Source organism: Pelmatolapia mariae, linkage group LG3_W (assembly GCF_036321145.2).
Source record: "Pelmatolapia mariae isolate MD_Pm_ZW linkage group LG3_W, Pm_UMD_F_2, whole genome shotgun sequence".
Classification (NCBI taxonomy): domain Eukaryota; kingdom Metazoa; phylum Chordata; class Actinopteri; order Cichliformes; family Cichlidae; genus Pelmatolapia; species Pelmatolapia mariae.
Genome location: NC_086229.1, coordinates 93,005,220 through 93,023,715, shown reverse-complemented (window position 1 = coordinate 93,023,715; position 18,496 = coordinate 93,005,220). Strand labels below are relative to the sequence as shown.

The 18,496-nt window shown below is 44.6% G+C and overlaps 3 protein-coding genes and 1 pseudogene across 4 annotated transcripts in view; all 4 read right to left on the bottom strand.

Moving 5' to 3' along the window:
• The window catches only part of LOC134625026 (NACHT, LRR and PYD domains-containing protein 14-like), a 551,707-nt pseudogene that overhangs the window by 310,476 nt on the left and 222,735 nt on the right, over window positions 1–18,496 (bottom strand).
• On the bottom strand, window positions 2,160–7,912 carry taf6l (TAF6-like RNA polymerase II, p300/CBP-associated factor (PCAF)-associated factor). Of its 2 annotated transcripts, none has more exons than XM_063470353.1 (12): window positions 7,648–7,912; window positions 6,957–7,123; window positions 6,768–6,854; window positions 6,520–6,670; window positions 6,355–6,405; window positions 6,090–6,184; window positions 5,947–6,021; window positions 5,434–5,654; window positions 5,022–5,154; window positions 4,641–4,769; window positions 3,417–3,904; window positions 2,160–3,324 (listed from the first exon to the last, which is right to left on the bottom strand). In XM_063470353.1, exons 2-12 carry the CDS (start codon window positions 7,101–7,103, stop codon window positions 2,991–2,993), a joined length of 1,911 nt encoding a protein of 636 aa, XP_063326423.1. In that variant the 5' UTR covers window positions 7,104–7,123; window positions 7,648–7,912; the 3' UTR covers window positions 2,160–2,990. The 2 variants fall into 2 exon arrangements, with proteins under 2 accessions (XP_063326423.1, XP_063326422.1); XM_063470352.1 differs by having other exon boundaries at window positions 2,161–3,324; window positions 3,408–3,904; window positions 7,648–7,910.
• cth1 (cysteine three histidine 1) lies at window positions 8,675–10,834 on the bottom strand. Its single transcript, XM_065470045.1, has 2 exons — window positions 10,826–10,834; window positions 8,675–9,565 (listed from the first exon to the last, which is right to left on the bottom strand). The coding sequence occupies exons 1-2, from the start codon at window positions 10,832–10,834 to the stop codon at window positions 8,675–8,677; spliced, it is 900 nt and encodes a 299-aa protein (XP_065326117.1).
• The window catches only part of mta2 (metastasis associated 1 family, member 2), a 31,414-nt gene continuing 28,128 nt past the window's right edge, over window positions 15,211–18,496 (bottom strand). Inside the window, exons 16-18 of the mRNA XM_063470347.1 lie at window positions 18,367–18,485; window positions 17,885–18,027; window positions 15,211–17,682 (exon numbers count right to left, since the gene is read on the bottom strand). Coding sequence (XP_063326417.1) covers window positions 17,529–17,682; window positions 17,885–18,027; window positions 18,367–18,485 — 416 coding nt within the window. The 3' untranslated portion in view covers window positions 15,211–17,528. The remainder of the gene's footprint in view (window positions 17,683–17,884; window positions 18,028–18,366; window positions 18,486–18,496) is intronic.

Sequence of the window (18,496 nt, the reverse complement as noted above, 5' to 3'; positions counted from 1 at the left end):
AGAGTTACATCAGTTCTGGTGCATCACAGCTATAAAAACATTCATTTGTAGAGAACGGTGCGTGGTTATCCTTGGTTGGAATAATGACACAATGGTCAGCACTGTTGCTTCATAGCTTAAGCCTTGCATGTTCTTCCTGTGTCTGCACGGCTTCTCTCCGGGTTCTTCGGCTTTTCCAACAGTCCAGAGCAAAATAAAAAATAACCTAAATAATAATAAACAAACATTTAAAGTTAAATTTGAACAGATTGCAATTAATGAACGATTAAATAAGAAAATGCCTTCTATACCGTTCCGATGTTGTGCCAAAGTCTGCCAAACGAGTACGAAAGTACAGATATTACAGATTTTTAAACAAGTACAGATATTTGTTTAAAAATCTGGGGAGTAAAAATAAAAAGATTTAAGAAATATAAAACTACCCAAGTAAAGTACAGGTACCTGAAAATTCTACTTAATTATAGCAACAAAGTGCAGTTATGTGCAAAATAATAAATCTAACATTAATAATGTGTTTAAGTACTGATTTTAGCAGAAAGGATGATACAACATGGGAACAGTTCATGCCTAGGTGTAGCAGAGTAATGGCCAACCAACAGACTTAACAGACATGCATGCTGCTAATTGGGGGGAACTGACTCATTCAGTGAAAGGGGAAATGGGTGTCAATTACAGCCCTTATTTAAGGAAGGAAGGCAGCAGATGTTGTACCTGCTGGTTTTAGCCCTGCTGACTGAGTAAAATGGGTTGTTCCAGACGCTGCACAGAGGGAGAAAGAACTTTGATCAAAAAGTTGATTGGAGAGGGGAAAACATACAAAGTAGTGCAGCAAATAATTGGCTGCTCAGCTAAAAAGATCTCAAACGCTTTGAAATGGGGGGGATCCCGAAAAAACGTGGCAGAAAAAGGAACACCGCCATCCACCTGGATCATAGAATAACAAGAACGGCAAAGAAGCATCCAGTGATCAGCTGCAGAGCGATCAAAGATCTCCATTTACCTGTGAGTGCTTCAACAAGCAGAAGACGCCTATGTGAAGCCAGAAACGCTCATAAAGTACCACTGCTGAAAAAAAGACATGTATTGAAAAGTTTGCCAAAGAACACATTGACCCGACTAAAGAGAAGTGGTGAAAAATTCTATGGACAGACAAGCAAGATTGTTCTTATTGGGTGTAAAGGCCACAGACAGTTTGTGAGACGACCCCCAACCACAAGCATGAACACAAGCCACAGTACACCGTGAAGGCTGTAAAACATGGAGGTGCAAGCATAATGGTTTGGGGATGTTTCTCATACTTTGGAGTGGGGCCCGTTTGTCGCATAACGGGCACCAGGGACCAGTTTCAGTACCTAAAAATACTAGAAGAGGTCATATTGCCTTACGCTGAGGAAAAAATGCCCTTAAAATGGGTGTTTCAGCACAACAACGACCCCAAACACATCAGCAAGCGCGCAACATCCTGGTTGCAGACCAAAAAGATTGATGTCATGAAGTGGCCCGTGCAATGCCCGGACATCAATCCGATAGAGAATTTGTGGATTGACCTCAAAAATTCTATTTTTGATGCAAAACCAAAGAATGCAGAAGATCTGTGGAGCGTAGTCCGGTCAGCCTGGGCTGCAGTTTCTGTTCACAGGTGTCAAATGTTAGTGGACTGCATGCTACACAGATGTAAAGCAGTGATCAGAAATAATGGTTATACAACTAAATATTAGTTCAGTGCTTAAAGGAAAAGATAAATCCTGATTTCATTTTCAGTTCATACTGGAAATATTCCAGTTTGTACATGAAAATGCAGACACTGCTATTATTTTGAACAACCTAATATTCTTGTTTTAATTGTCAGTTAAAAAAAAGAAAGACAAACTTGTTCATGTTCTCGTGATTGAATGTGCACGGCTCCCAGTGCCTTTGTGTGTGGAAATAAATAACAATATATAATCTTCTGTTGTAAACACACTGCTGTTGTGCATGTAACTGTATTTGTACTTTACGTCTCACCTCTGCAAGGATGATAATGACGTTTACATTTTCTCTTGTCTTCAGTTGAATTGATCTTTTATCACTAGATGTGATGGACCGAGCAGTGAAGGAAACTTAGGCACAGGTTAAAGTCCAAAAAAATGATTTTTTATTAACCCAAAAAACATAATTGGTTAAATTATGCAAAAAGAATCAAAATCTTGGGCCTAACATCAGCAACAAGTAAATATTTATTCAGTTTATGAAAAACATTCATTTACAACATATGCCATCTTGCTCCAACATTGTCCTCAGCAGGTATTCACTCTGATATTCAGCTTAATCGACACTAGCACAAGCTAAACAAGAGTTTCAGGAAAAGATCAAACAGTGGAAAAAACAAAATGATGGAAAAATGTGCCAACTTCAAAGATTTCTTTAGGGAAGATCACAGTTCCCTCTCTGCTCCACACACATCTCAGGATTTTGTCCATTTTCCAATGAAAGTGCAGCAGACAGGTCGGTACTGTGATGCATGCAGCACATCCAGCTGTTACTTTTTACAGGGACCAAAACTGACTTTGAGTAAACAAATAGATTTGTTACAAGAATAACAGATTAATTAAAAAATGAAGCAGTAATGAAATATTGGCAGAATGATCATTTAGCGACTGCAGTAAAGATTTCCCACCAGCGTGGGTGTGCTGAGGCTAAACAGGCCCAGCAGTAACTGTGAAGACATGCAAGGCAGCCAGAGGCCCACCAGGCTGTCACGTGTTACATTTCATGGTCTTATTCCCAGATGCTGACATAATTAGCATGTTTAGAATCTCTTTGGGCCTTATCTGTATGTCACATACATGTGAGTGTCAGCTTAGCCCTGTGTTGCCTCTTTACTGACAACATCCCCTAAAACTCCAGCAGCTTAATCAGAGCAACGTGTGCCTGGAAGAGTCTGCAGCAGTCAGAGTAATGTTAGCTCATACAGTCTGTGACACACACACACACACACACACACACACACACTATAGAGGCAGGTGAAGGGAGTAATGTGAACATGTCCAGCGGCGTACAGGTTTGCCCACCCTGCCGATGACGGGCAGTTTGTGTGCATAGGTACGTGGTGGAACAGCAGAAACAGGCGGAGTTGTTGCAAACATTGTCTGGAAAGGGCGGCGGCCTTGACAACGCTGACCCATTTGCCGCCCACCAATAAGAAAGGAAAATGCAGGAGGTGTGGTCTGAGGTGAGGTGAAGCGAGCTTTGGGGAACACTTCACGAGACAGACCAGCTGAACGTTGGCGTGAACATGATGAGGAGGATTTGGAGCGCTGCATAGACGAGGCACGAGGCACAGGCCTGGGTAGACACACAAATATAAATCAACACAAACACACACACAGACACACAAAGATAGACAGGTGCTCCTCTGGTTGCTTTACCTAACTGACCCTGTGCCTGAAAGACTCGGCGGAGGTGGATCAGTGCGTGGACTCCCGTCCTGTCTGGGGCTGATGTTGAGGTTGGCGGTGAGCTGTGGCATCTTCCGGGTGGTGTCGAGGTTGGAGGCGGGGCCAGGAGGTTCCTTCCTGGAGTCACTGAGCTGGGATGGAGTGCAGGGCGAGTGGGTGCCAAATCCTGGTCCTGTGCTAAAGCGGACAGCCAGGCTGTCGCCGAAGAAGGAGTAAAGCTCACAGTACATGGCGGGGAGAGGGACGGGGGTCCACTCCTCCCAGTGACAGCCGGCCCCACCAACCTGAAGGTGGCTGGCAATTCCAAGGGCAGCTTCTGACAGAGGCTCTGGAGGTGGGCTGAGTCCCGGAGAGTTCACCCTGTAGCTCACAGCTCCCACCACAGAACCCGGATGAGCACCGGAGTGTCCCTCTGCTGACTGCGACAGAGACAGCGCCTTCATCTTTAGCAGGCGCTCCACTGCCACCTGCAGGACAATGAGAGGAAGTGGCGACTTAGGTGGGACAAGATGAACTCAAATTATGATTTAATTCGTTTTTAATCACAAGCATCATTAGGCATAATGTCAAGATTGAGCTCATCCTTTTAGTTATCCTCAGCACAAATTTGGGGTTCATTTTTCATTAAATCAACATTAACCACTCATTACACACTGCTTTGAAGTTCTTGAAGCGTATAGAACAATCCCTGATCCAGGGCCAGTTAACCTGACCTGCATGAGTGTGGACTGTGGGAGGAAGCTGCAGAGAAAACTCAGTTACAGAGGAAACTGTACGCAGAACGAGCCAAGCTGAGGTTTAAACCAGGAAGCTTCCTGCTGTGAGGCAACATTGCTAACCACTCAATTTATATTTGACAATCAATAATTAGTTATTTTATGGCTCCCAGAATTAAGTTTGTATATTGTCACAAGCCACTTTATTAGGTACACCTTGCTAGTCCCAGGTTGGCCCCACTTTTGCCTTAATTCTCCATAACAGAGATTCAAAAAGGTGCTGGAGTTGCGGTACATGTGGCAACTCCATCTCACAGCAACATCAGAACGAGCACAAAGAGGAACAGCTGGAGCAGATGTGGAAGTTGACTCCAGTGGACCTTCAGACCAACCAATCAAGCTTAACCTCATTCTGTTTTTAAAGTAATTTTCTACACTTAAATACTTTATTAAGTCTAAAATCACCCAAAGCAGCAGCAGTACTGACCAGGATGGCTCCGTAGACCTTGTGTCCGTCAGCTTTCACCTGGGCGTTGGACACAGAGTAATCATCTAACACAGCCTGGAGGTTGGCCCAGTACGCAGGAAGGTGTGGAAAGAGGACGCGCTCAACAGCCTGCCAGCAGAAACAGGTGAACACAGAGAGAGGAGCATTCAGGACACACGAGGGTAGCAGTGGAGCACTCAAGAGCAATAAAAAATGATCCTACAGTAATGACATGCAGGTTTGCAAATATTTCACAGCTAAATAATCAAGATGTGAGATTTTTCATTTAGAGAATGATTTGTTTGAAAATATTGACTGAATATGGGCCAAATCTAATCTATAACTGTCAAATATTTACTAATGTAGAAGCTGTGACCATACCTTCCATCCCAAAGCATGAAGGCCCACAACAGCTCCATAGTGGGAGCACAGTGGTCTCACTGGGTCAGACAGAACCTTCTGGAGAGAAAGCAAGATCTGGTGGTAGAGACCACTTACCAGATCCCCATGAGTCCTGGAAAAGAAACACCAGAAAAGAAGAGCGACTGTTGGATTTCCATTTTTAAGGCAGACGCCGAGTGAATGTTAATGTTGCCCTTAGCAACAGCCTGCTAACATTAGTCAGACTGGTAACATTGTAGCAACACAGGTTCTTTGTGAAATGATGCTCCATATTTACTGTAAAACAGGCTAACACTACACTAGTTTTGAATTCTGAACATTGATGTTAAATCCTGACTGGCTAACAATTTTAGTCCAAATTTTCCTAAGCATCCACAGAAAATCTGCTCACCAAAAGATGTGGCTGAGGAGCAGGGCAGCGTAGTCCCTGAGAGTCCAGTGGTCGTTGAGTGGGTTGATGGAGGCTGCCAGTGGCTCTAGGATGCAGTACATGACACTGGAGACCAGGCTGCGTACATATGAGCCCAGGTACAGGTAGGGATTCTGGACCAGGCTCTTCACCATGTGCATTAGTCTGTTAAGCTGCTCTAGGTCGTGGCTTACCGACTTTACCTGGAAGACAAACCGAATCCATGCTCACTGATCAGCTGAAACACTGGTCAACAGGTTCAGGAAATCTACATCCTAACTGATGACATAATCAGAACCTTCAACGCCGTTCAAGCCGAGGTCACGTAGGTTACCGTGTAGAGTTAAAAGCGCTTCCAGTTATGGGGCGAGTTATGAGATAGGTCTGATTCATGTGTCATGCTACAATATTTTCTCTTACTAAACACACCAAGCATTCCTAACAAAACTGGTGATGAGAATAATAAATGCTGATTTGTGTAACCCTAAAACTTACTCCACTGATGACATAAACAAAGTACGGAAGCAGGGCTGCAATCTTGGAGTTAGACTGGAGGTCCAGCAGAGCCACCTGAAACACACACAAACGTCGTTCAGCCTGTTCACAATAAAAAGTCTGCTCTGTCTGTAGCAGCTTACCTTCATGAGATGCGGGTCCTCTCCTAAGATGGCCCTTGTGATCTGCTGGTAGTACTTCAGTAAGTCATCTGACAGAGACTGTACTGCAGTAGGAACTGGGACAGTTTAACACAGTCAGACAAACACTGAGATTTTCTAACAGGATAACAGTGATGCTCTCAGTGAAAGGTGCAGCTCAGTTTTTAGAGTATTAGCTACTTTATTCTATCTACAGGTCCAAGTACAACAACTGTGGGTTAGCTTATGCCTGCTGTGTGAGTCTCACCTGTACCCTGAGGTTCCAGGTTACCTTTACCATCCAGGTATGACACATTGACTGCAGGCAAACATGAAACATCATTAGTAAACTCGTCACATGAATATGGATATGACAGAGCACAGAGAACACTACAGGATGAGCCTGCGTGTGGAACGTAGCAGTGTAGCGTACCTCGCACCATGGTCTCAGCACAGCCTTTGGGGATGTTGGTAGCCAGAGCCAGCTCGACCAGATTGACGTCCCGATCCTCAACAAAGAAGAGCTCGCCTTCTTTCACCGAACGGAAAGGCAGCGCATCCTGGGCTCCATAGCCGCAGATGGCCTGGTAAAGAACAGAGACAGAAACATGAACAAGGAGTTCCCGTCACATCAGACATGCTATCACCTGAGGGAGATCGGATATGGAAATTACAAGCTACCTCCACGTTGCTCCAGCGCAGAGCTCTGTTGAAGTCCTCCACCGTCAGCTTTCTCCTCTTGGCATGTCTCATAAACTGAGAGCTGCTCTGTTGGGGACACAGCAAAACATTACCACGTATACCTAACACAAACTTCTCCCATTTTTCTATAAAGGCAGAACATTATCCATGCAGCCAGGCATCACTGACCTGCGTTGCCTCCCTGAGTCGGTAACACACGTCCTCGGCCAGCAGAGCCGCCACATCGTCACCGAGCTCCACACCTGCGCCCTCCGCCATCAGTCTGACAGACTCCCGGGAAACCTCGGCGAACCGGCGCTCCTCCCGGTCCGCCATGTTCACCGAAATCACTCAAACTACCAAGAAAGATCACGTTACATTCATGCCTTCTCGACATCTCACAGCAAAACATCGCGTTTGGCGGTCAAGCTTTACGGAACTTCATGTGTCCTCAGGTACACACTACAGGGTTAGCTAAAACATACATGTGTGCATCCCAAAACGTTTCCTCGTCTATAAACGTCTTCACTGTGGAACGTCACGTATTTGGGACCTTTTTCAGCTGTGGCCCGTGGTTTCTCCCCGAACCACCGCACTCATTCAGCATGCTAACAAAGTGAACTCTGGTTTTATTCCGTTAGCTGGAAGAAACCACCGCACTTTAAAATAAACTACGATAACAAACCTATTACACTACAGTAACGAATAAAATGACCGTAGTGTCTTTATAAAACTGTCACATCAAATACATGTCAACTAACCGAACGGGGTTACTCTGCGTTAGCTAGCTAAAATACCATGATGCTAAAAGCTAGCCTCAGAAGGACAACAGAAAATGCAACACCAGGCCTTCCAAGTATCATGTAACGTTAGACTTTACCTTCTAAACTGGAACAAAGGGGGACTGGAGGTCTTTAGCGTCTGAAATACAGTTCACACCAGGGTAGCTGTCCGATACACTAGCCGCTCCATAACATCAAGCTAGCAATCATGACCAAGACATCCGCTGTACCCTTCAAAATAAGGCAGCTAGGTCCAGTTTACTCTGTCTCACAATATCGTCCTGACGAAACACCTCAGAGGTGCAATTTAACTAAAGCCTAAAAAGATTTAACTCTATGCTTACAGCATCGCGCTACCTTTACCCTCCCAGGTCTACCTGTTGACACTGTGTACCAGGAGGTTAAGGCCAGTGATTGGTTGCCGAGTATCAGTAGACGGGATTGGTTGAAGGTCATCCATTGACAGGTGTCTCTTTAAAAGACTTTTTGGATGTCCTATACTGAGGTATAGTATAAACATTTCAACATCACCTCCACATTAAACTAACCCAGACAGCTAGAGCTGATCATAGGCCAACTTTCAGTTTCAGCCCAAGACTCTTGTCTTGGGGTCACATGAGCATGGTCCCAGCTAGCCATCCCATTCTTTATTGGAAGGAAAGCTTCAGAGTTTTAAGACACTGTTTCAGGAACCTCTTGTTTCAGCAGCAGCTGATTAAGACTGACAAATGCCAGCTTCGCTTGTGCTTTAAAGGCAGCTACTGGACTTCTGTCAGTCACCCCACAACTTTAATCCAGCCCAGCCAAACACACAAACACAGTAGTTAGTAAAAAAGAAACATGGTTTATTTATAGTGCTTGGGCAGACATATAGCCATGTACAATTAAAAATATTACACATATAGCTGCACCTGTAAGATTCTCTTTCCAGAGCTACTCCAGACTGATCCATGACTGAATAGTCATGTTTGCCAAGGCCTGCTTGGGCCTTCTGAAACAAGCTCAAGTCAATTAGAACATATATACAAAAAAAACCTTGGGGGTAAAGTGGGGGTAATTACATATTTTTAAAAAAGAAGAAAAAAAGAAAAAGTAGTGTTCAGCAGAAATTCTGATTTAAGGAGTTTAGAGCACCCTGTTGGCCCAGATCTCCTGGGCCTTTGTGCTCTCCAGCTTCTGCAGGTGGAGGGCCAGTGGCAGGAGCAGATCATTTAAGTGCTGACTGGAGAAGGTGAAAGCATTGTGTGCTGGTGCGTCTGGGGTGGTGGGTGGAGGAGATGATGAGGCTGAAGAGTCTGATGCAGAAGGTAAACGTGAAGTGGACAGCAACCCTTTGTGTTGACTGGAGGTTTTTATCCTGTTAGGGAGGCCGTGCTGGAAGTGACAGCGGGTTCCGTACAGGCAGAAACCAAAGGTGCTGAAGGTGCGGCACAGAGCCCCTCGAGGTTTCCACCCCTTGGTCTTTTGATGGTGCTGAGGGTTTTGCACAAATGAGGTCTTTTCACCAAAACTGGCCAAATCGTGACAGCCATCTTCATCTTTGCCCTCCACATGCAGGAAGTTACAGCGGGTTCCAAAGGGACAAATCCCAAAGGCACGGAAGGTGCGGCACGGGACGTTCCTGCGACGACGGAGGGTGGGGCGTTGCTCTGTGGGACTGTGGACAAACAGGCAACGGTTGCCATAGTAGCAGTAGCCACCTGTGTGGTAGCTGCGACACAACTCTGTCTTATACTTTGGATGGTGTGAGGGAACATGGAGTTCGTGGAGGCCGTGGGCAAACTGGCAGCGCTCGGCATACTTGCAGAAACCATCATCTGAGTAACTGGTGCAGAGCGCCGTCTTGTAGCGGGTTGAGCAAACCCAGGGGATTAGAGGTGGTGAGGACTCCGTCACAGGGAGCAGGGCTTCGGCCAACGATACGGTGCTTCCACCACAGTCACCGTCAGATTCCTCCACAGACTGCACGCTGTCCAGTAGCTCAGGTGAAGGCAGAAACAAGTCTTCGCTACTGGTCTGTAATGAAAGAAGTCAGCGTTTTAAACATGTATCAGGTTCTGCCTAGTCTTTGATATTTTTCAATGTATAGCACCAAATCACAAGAGTCACCTCAAGGTGCTTGATATTGGAAAGTAATTTCAACGTCTGCTTAAAATTATGGGATTTAATGTCTAAAAACAGTCTATAAATATATCTATATAAACAGATGTCTACTGTACTCAGTCCAGCAACATGAATTCACATGAATTGACAACAGAATACAAAATAGCCACATATGAGAAATATTCACGTCCCTTAATGCATGGGAATAGTTTTGCCATATACAATGTACCAGGTTCTCCACTGAAATGACAGTTTAAGTGCAAGTGACAAATCTCATCAGAACATGGTCAGCATACATGAAGGCTTTCAAAAGTGACCACAGGACAGACCAGATGAACTGAATAACTAGCTTTGATAGGGAGCCAGTCAGCTCTGCAACTTTACTATTCCAGTTTAAAAAAGAAGAAAAATACACTTCCACTCACATAATTACAACCAGATGGACAGTAAACTCAAACATAGCAGATATGTCTTAGACTGCAGACAAACCAGAGACATTTTCTTTAGGACAGCCAACTGAGCGTACAACATCCTCAACACATCTGTTTTGCAATCTAAGCAGAGTCATGCTTTAAAACTGGCTGGACACGCTGAAACCCATGTGTCAAAGAGACACGAGGGGTACTTCCTAAAGTCTAACCTGCATAGACTGATCCTCACCGTCCTCAGTCAGGCTGGTTACTGCGATTGCTGCAGAGGCACATACTGTCAACTAAATAAGCTCATAGTAACTTATCAAGAGTATGAAATAGTCTGAATTCATGTAACTTACAGTTTAAGTCTATCAGCAGGATTCAGCTAAGGAGGCACAATTAGTGTGTGTGTGTGTGTGTGTGTGTCTCTATCTATCTGTGGCTAGGTTAGTCCTACCAGCAGGACCCCAGTACAATGCAGGAAGGAAAGCAACCAAGGACCAGCACGCACTGCAACCACTTGTTTGAAAAATAAAACTAGTTTCACAAGATCCCCACAGAACCAACTATTCTCACCATGGGATAAAAGGCGCACTCTGATATAAAAGCTTGCTCTGCTGGTTCACAGACCTTCAGGAATAACCGTAGACCCCCGATCCTGATAACTACCCACTTCACTTTTCGGAATGATTCAGTTGCCTCGTCAAGGAGCAGCTATATGTGGAGGTGCTAAAAGGTGCGGCTCATGTGCTGCGGTTACCTTAAACATGGCTGCAAATGCAGAGCTGCGTGTAAGGCTGCGGGAGGTGAGAAACTGCGTCTGACGAACAGAAACCAATGAAACCTGCACCGTTAACAAGGCCACGAGCCTCCGCACGCCTGCTGTGTCCCTGGGTCACCAGCACCGAGGTACGCGCTGCGCGGCTGTCATTTAAACCTCCGCTCACCGGCCCGCCTCTCAGCACAAACGCTCCTCAGGTGCGCTCGGCTCTACGTCACAATGACGTCTGCAGGGAGCGCTTTGCTGTGGGCCAGTCCGGTTGGTAACCGTGGATTCAAAAGTAGGCTACAGCGAATTTAAGTAGGGGTGACGTGGGCCACAAGTGGGGCCGCGAGTTTGACACCCCCTGATTTACATCATAATACAACATTTTGCGTTCATGCAGCAGCAACGAAACAGGAAGTAGTTTTTATTCCACCAGTGTGATGTTCAGACTTCAGCTGTGCATTTAATAAACTGTTGTTAAAAACTTTAATTATATCAGCAGGTTATTGCATGAAATGGAAAATGCAGTTAACCTTTCTGCTCCACTTTGTTATGTTGCTGTTTTCAACTATGGTCCATTACTATGGATTAAAGGGATGGTCCATTGTATCTTTGCTAAAGGAGCAATAAAGGAAGCATTAAAGCGCCTTTCCTTAATATTTGGAGTATTTGAACACCTCTTTTTATAGACGCCACACAAATCCTTCTGCGTCACGTCTCTCAGTTAGGAACCTTTCTACGCATAACAGGTTATTGGAACACAGACCGTGAACCGGCTCCTAAAGACGAGAGCCTGATCTCTGTTACAGGTCTGAACAGCCCTTTTCCATTAAAACCATCTGAAGGTCAGTGTATAAAGTCTTTCCACTCAGAGTCTAACTAAGCACCTTTGGACATTTCCTTGGCCACTGACAAATTCTCTAATGTTTCTGGTAAAACTAGTGAAATATTTCATGCGGCTGAGCTGATCTGAGTGAAAACACTGCAGAAATTCTAAAACTCTGGCACTGGCAGTATTTGTTTTATGTGATGGTTCTGGTGTCAGGCTGCTGCAGGTTTTCCTGCTTCATGCCCTCCAACCAAGGCTCTCATTATTTCCCTGTGATGCCGAAAACCAACACTTGAAAAAAGTCGTGTTGTGCCGGCTTCAAGTACATCACAGAAACCTCCAGGAATCCTCTGATGACACACCCATTATTGGAAGCGTGGAGATGGGAAGGGAAGAGGAGTACAGAGGACTGATTGATCACTTTGTGAGGTGGTGTGAGGTGAACCACCTGCAGCTGACTGTGGCCAAAACAAAGGAGCTGGTCGGTAACACACACACAAGACTCAGATCCTTCACTGTCTGCAGCAGGCTGCTCTATATGTTCTATCAAGTTGTTGCAAGCAACATCTTCTTTACTGTGGCGTGCTGGGTGCAGGCATCAAAGCAAAGGGCAAAAACAGACTGAACAAGCTCATCAGGAAGGAGGAGTCTGTTGTTGTCATGAAGCTCACCACCCTGGAGGAGGTGATCAGTGACAGAATGCTGGTAATCATGGACAATGACTCCCACCCTCTCCACAACACACTGGACAATCCGAATTTATCTATTTATCATAATATTTATCTATCAATATCTCTGTTTCTACACTCATATATGAGTGCTTGATGTTTGTATATTTGCTGCTATGACAATTCAGTTTCCCTCTTAATAAAGTCTCTGATTCTGATTCAGCTTCTTGTGTGTAGAGGATAAGCGAGGTACGAACGGGACTCTCTCTTTAGCCTTTTGGCATTTTTATTTGAACATAAAGAATATAGTTCATCTGCATTTACATACAACGTGCTTCCATCTTTCTGGCCCCATAGGAGAGCCCATAAGGAACACAACGTGATGACGTCACATCTTAACGTACCGGAAAGTCTCAACCAAAATTCTCCTGCTACTGTAACACCTGAGTACGGTCACCATTGCATACAATAGTTGCACTTAAGCAGATCGACTGAAATAATTCCAATAATGTATTTGTTGAACACTAAGGTTCCAGAAAAGTCCTCCAGCAGCAGCTCAGGAGAACCTGCAGACAGAGAACCTCTGACTGCGGGGGAACCACGTTGCCCACGTTTTGCTTGTGCTGGTGCATTATGTGTTAATCACCGTGTGGTGTTTCATATGCAGCCAGCTTTTTGTTGATTTTGCCTGGCAGATATTTCCACACGTCCATTCTGATATACTATTTGTAGTTTAATGTCAAAATTTCGACTTTAATCTCAAAATTGACACTATTTTTGTTCTGGCCCTAAGCGATGTTTGTTATTCTCTCACTGATACAATAAAAAACTGCGGAGAAAAATCATAAATGCACAGGAGGCCTCCATGGTGCTGTAGGCCAATCACTACAGGCCGGCGGATCGATCTAAATATCGACAATATTGATACCGATAATATTGGAATCGATTTGTTTCTTTTAAGTTGTGCCCACCGATCTGTGTTAGTTTTTCTTTTTTAATCAAAGAAATCTGCCTCAAACATGCAGCATGAAAAATGTCTGAGTCATTCTGCATTGACTGTCACGTCTATTGTATTTGTAGCATATTTAAACAACAGAAGCTGAACCAAAGTGCTTTAGAGACGGCACATTTACATTCCAGCTCTCCCCAAAAGCCACCAGTTTTTTGGGAAAAGCTGGAATGTGTGGAAAGTAAATAATCAGAGTGATTTAGTGGTCATTAAAATGTCCAGAATTTGCAAATTGATGATGATTCATCTCATAAATCATGACATACTGCTTCATATCACCACTGTTTCCCGCCCTCTCAGATCCTCATCTGCTATTCATCTACTGTTCCTGACGTCTTCTCACTGTGGGGAACAGAGCCTTCAGTCCCTCTGCTCCTTGGCTCTGGGACTCTCTTCCTCCAGCCATAAGAAAGCTGATTTTATCTGTTGTCAAATTCTGTTTTGCAATTTTAACTTATTTTATGACTATTCCTCGTTTTATTAATTTTGTTCTTTGTAAGGTGACCTTGGGTTCTTGAAAGGCACCCTCAAAAAATGTATTATTATTATTACTAATAGGTTAAATGAATGTGTTTTGGTATCAGCAAACCAGTAATGCCTTGTTTAGCAGAAATAACCCATCTCTGATATCAGAGTGCTGAATCTTTGCTTCAGCTCACATGTACAGAACTCTGTGTGTCTTCTACTCTGCATTGGCCTGTTTAAAGGTCCCACTGAAGTTCAGCTTTTGCGCTTTCTTATATCAACTTCAGGCTTTTTTGTAACAATGGTGCGGAAATCATAGCAGAATAGAAGAGACTGCAACCTCCCCAGCCCCCGAGGCAGTGAGAACACCTGAGTCGCATCGTTTCTACCATGAGGTTCAGTCAGATCGAGGTTCCTGGCAATCTGCTTTTTCCTTAACCAAAGAAAGAATTCTGTGATCACCACTTCAGTTTTTTTTCAGAGTTTGGGATGTTGCTAAGCTGGCCCGTGGGTTCGTTCTCTGCAAGAGTAAAAAGACTTTAACTACCAAAGCTGTCGGCATCTCTCGGAGAGGTTGACGCTGGCTATCTCTTTGAAACTTATACAGAGATCTTTCATCCGTTGCATTTATTAAAGAGCAAAGGAACATGCCTCACCTGGCCATGACACTGCTTGTCAGTGAGCTAATTACTTTTGAGCCAGTGCTGCCAATCAAGATGTCACTGTGAAAACCCTCGTTCTCAACTGATCACATTCACAAGGTTTTGAGAAAACCTGAGCGACCTAGGAACCCCATCAGCCTTTTACAGCGATTAAAGCTGAAAGTCTGCACTTCAGTCACAAGCTGTTTAATTTAAAGCCGTCTGTGGTGATATACAGAAGTGAAATTACAAACATCTATGGTCCTGATGAAGAAAGAGTGACTGAAGTCGTTGCTAAAATTGATACTTGATATCCAAATGGCACCTTTGAGGTTTTTATTTACAGTGGTGTGAAAACGTGTTTGCCCCCGTCCTGATTTCCTATTTTTTTGTATGTTTGTCACATTTTTGCTTAGACCAGTTTGCAGAGTCACGACCTCCATGATGTCACAGAGAAGCAGAAGCAAGAACACACAGCGGGGGTCCTGTCAGACTAAACTGGATAAAAAAGAAACGTGACAACAGTGTAGGTCAGAATGGGGTCGGCTGTTGTGTGTCTGTAAGCTCCCAACGTGGCGTGTGGGACAGGAGTCGATGGTCTTTGCATGTCAAAGTATAAAAATGGAGAAATTCTTGAAACATTTCCAAGAGGAGGCCTTTGCTGTGTACCAATCCACTGAAGAGGATAAAACCATAATCAGGCTGACAGTGTGAAAAGCTGCAGCTGTGTGATGTGAGGCAGCAGATGTGAAAGATGTCTGACCACGAAGAAAAAAAAAATCTTTATTTTTTTTCTTATCAAGATACATTAAAGGATACAGAGACATCGGAATAAAAAACACTTGAGAAAAAGTTTCACTTGTGGCATGTTTGTCTCTCCATCATTAAAAAAAAATCCACACCCTGTCCCTTTTGAAGGTCAGTCCTGGTTAAAAGAAGCAGTCCACCCACCCGATGAAGGAGAGATGCTTCACACGTACAGTAGCCTGTTAGAGCAGTCTCCTCATTAACAGAGTTACACACCTCAGATGTACAAAATTAAAAACAAACAAACCAAAACTAAAAGTTTTCAATATTCCACTTCTGCAGTTTTCTTTACACACATTAGCATTTGCTACAAACTTGACAATTCAATTTCTTTTTTGAGAGGAAATATTACAAAGCTCACATCGGGACCAAATCTGCTTAAAAAAAGTCATCACTGCCGAGGACTCAAAGGAATCGTAAGGATCCAACAGCTCGGTTTCAGCACTCTCCCTCCGATAAAGGTACAAAGAGAGGGAGGAAAATAAAGAAAAGAAAAACCACAAACAGCAGAAGATTCCTCCGCACAGTCCTCACATCCAGTCAGAACCAAAACATCAGCACATGTACAGAACAGGATTAAGGCTGCATGAAGACAAAAGGGTCAAAGGTCTGCAAGGTGTGTTTCCCATTTGACTCCAATCCTAGAGCCCCAGTGTTTTTGCATACAGTTTCTGCTTGATTCAACACACATTTATGAACTGACCACTAACATCAGGAACACTGTTGTGTTCCTTCAGACTGTCTCGCTGCCTGTTCTCCTGCACATTATGGCTTCATTTTGGACTTCTGCAGAAATCCCACACATGATCTCAAAGCCAAATTCATGATAACTCAGTTGTGAGTAAGCAGCCTCTGTTGTCGGCTGTCAGCACACACGTATCATGCACCTCTCCTACTGTATGTACTAACAATTTACAGTAAGCAAAGCACAGAGTGGCTGTTGGAGTAAAACCCTATTTCAAAGAAACCTGATTGGCTGCTGCCCAGAGTAGTGATTTACCATTTCCTCTGTGCAGAGACGGACTGAGTGGGGGAACAAACTAAACCAAAAACAACTGCAGACAAAGTCTTCAGTGTTTTCAGTTAGGACTTTCAATCAGCTCAAACTCTTATTTTGATACTGAGGGTTCAATAATGGATGGAGCTCCAGAAGAATGAAACAGGTTTGTATGAGGCTCCGATTCTGCTTCTTTGTGAAGTCTAGGTCAGACCCTGTGACACTTACACACTGTTTCAGTGGGTGGACAGGTGTGCACACCTGCATCTCTGAGGTTTGTTTCTAAAATGAGAGAGCTGAACGTAAAGTCAAATGTGTTGAACGTTTCCGGGCCTGAATGACAGACTGCAGCCACGGAAAGAGTTACAACACGCAGCAGACTAACACCACATTTCCCTCCATCACCACAGCCCACCCGATGATTCTGCTCTGCTAGGATGGAGGAAAGGAGGCTCGAGAGGAATCCTGAAACCGAGGCAAACCCTGGGCCTGCTCAAGCTGTCCTACAGTCCTGTAAGGGTGTCGCCCCTTCAGTGATGCATATATTTACACAAAGATAAGAGACGGGAAAGTCAAACAATGTCTGCTTTATCACCATTGCTTCAGGAAGAAAAATATATGAATTTAAATGACACATTTAAAAGCAGGGCAAGTGTGAGTGTGAGGGCTCCATCACGCTGGCTACTGCTCTACAACAAACTGATGTGACATCTGCTGGTACGAGATGCTGCTCTGCTGTCACTTCAGCCAGTTGTGCCTCTCGGCATTTGTGCCATTGCTGCTGTGTGTTGGATTTTAACACTATTTTAATGACCAGTGCACAGCAGCACAGAGCCTCCGAGTGCACAGATGAGACTGGAAACACTTTAAAAAATGATCTGCTTCTGGTTTTGAGTTCTCCTCCTCCGATAGTGGCGACGCCTACCACTCAGGAGAATACTGCACTCTAAGTTCTGGTATAAATGGTACGGAGCCAAGGCAGGGTTACCGTTGGCGACCAATTCAGCGTGTATACTGGAGCCCTGAGGGTTTAATGTGTGCTTACTGAATAGGTGTGTGTGTGTGTGTGTGTGTGAGACAGAGAGAGAGAGAAACACATTAACTTATGGGAAGTAAAAGAGGACTAAAGAAACATGACACTGAAAATGGGGGAGGAAAAAAAAAAGAAAAGACTACTGTATGCTGTACTGTGCTGCCTATAAGTGATGGCTTAAACACAGCCCCTCCCACTGCCCACCCCACCCCCATGTCCTGTTAAAAGACCACCCTCAGCCCTCATTTTCAGTCCTCCAGGACGATGGGCTCGCTGGTGTTGGAGGGGAGGAGGGGCATGGCTAGGGAGCGTGGCGGCGGTGGCAGTTTGATCCGGACCAGGAGGTGAGGTTTCCTTGCTGCCCGGCGCATCTCAGACTGGGTGAGATGTTTCCTCAAAGCCCTGGTTCACAGAGACCAGTGATAAGAACACACATCCACTCTGACACAATAACGCTTTAATTAGCAAAAAGGTTGCTAACACTGTGTGTAATACCCAAGTAACTCTGATGAGACCCATCTGTGTGTGATCCTGCTGACTTTAGTTAAGTTGGGACATTGATGATCTACTGTGGTAAATCAGGAAGTGCTGTGCTGCCATGTACCTGGTGTCCTTTGTGGCAACAAACACCACAGGGTTGGGAGCTTCTCCCTGGCTCACTTTCTGCCGCTTGATGACAGACTGAGAGGTGGTTCTCATACCTGAAGTATATGGCCTCCCATTGGCTGGGTATGGCACTCCTGCAGCCTGTGAACCAATGAAGAAACCAACAATTGATCAGACTGTAGTGTAAAAAGGAAACACGTGAGTAAAACATGCTGGCTTTCCACCACTTTTTGGATTTAAAGACCCCCCCAATTTTTTAATGATGCACTAGCTGCCCAGCAGGCCCCAACATAAAATGCAAGAAATTAGCAGTCATTAGTTCTGTGAGGAGTGAAATTACATGCACACTCTGAGGAAAAGAATGAAAACAGGCAGCAGCAGATGAGTGTGTGTTGTAGTAGTTACAAAAGGAGCATATTTTCTTAAATAATAAGCCATGCTGTAAAGCAGAGTGTGGTTGTGTGTGAGAAGAACACTGACGCTTTCAAAGCTTCTCTTGCCCAGCAGGCTCTGGCCCACTCGAGGCTGGTTGGCCTGGTTCCTGTTGATGGGTGTCGGGGGTCCTCTGGTTGCCTTCAGTTTCAGAGGAGCAGAGATGGCTGCGAAGACA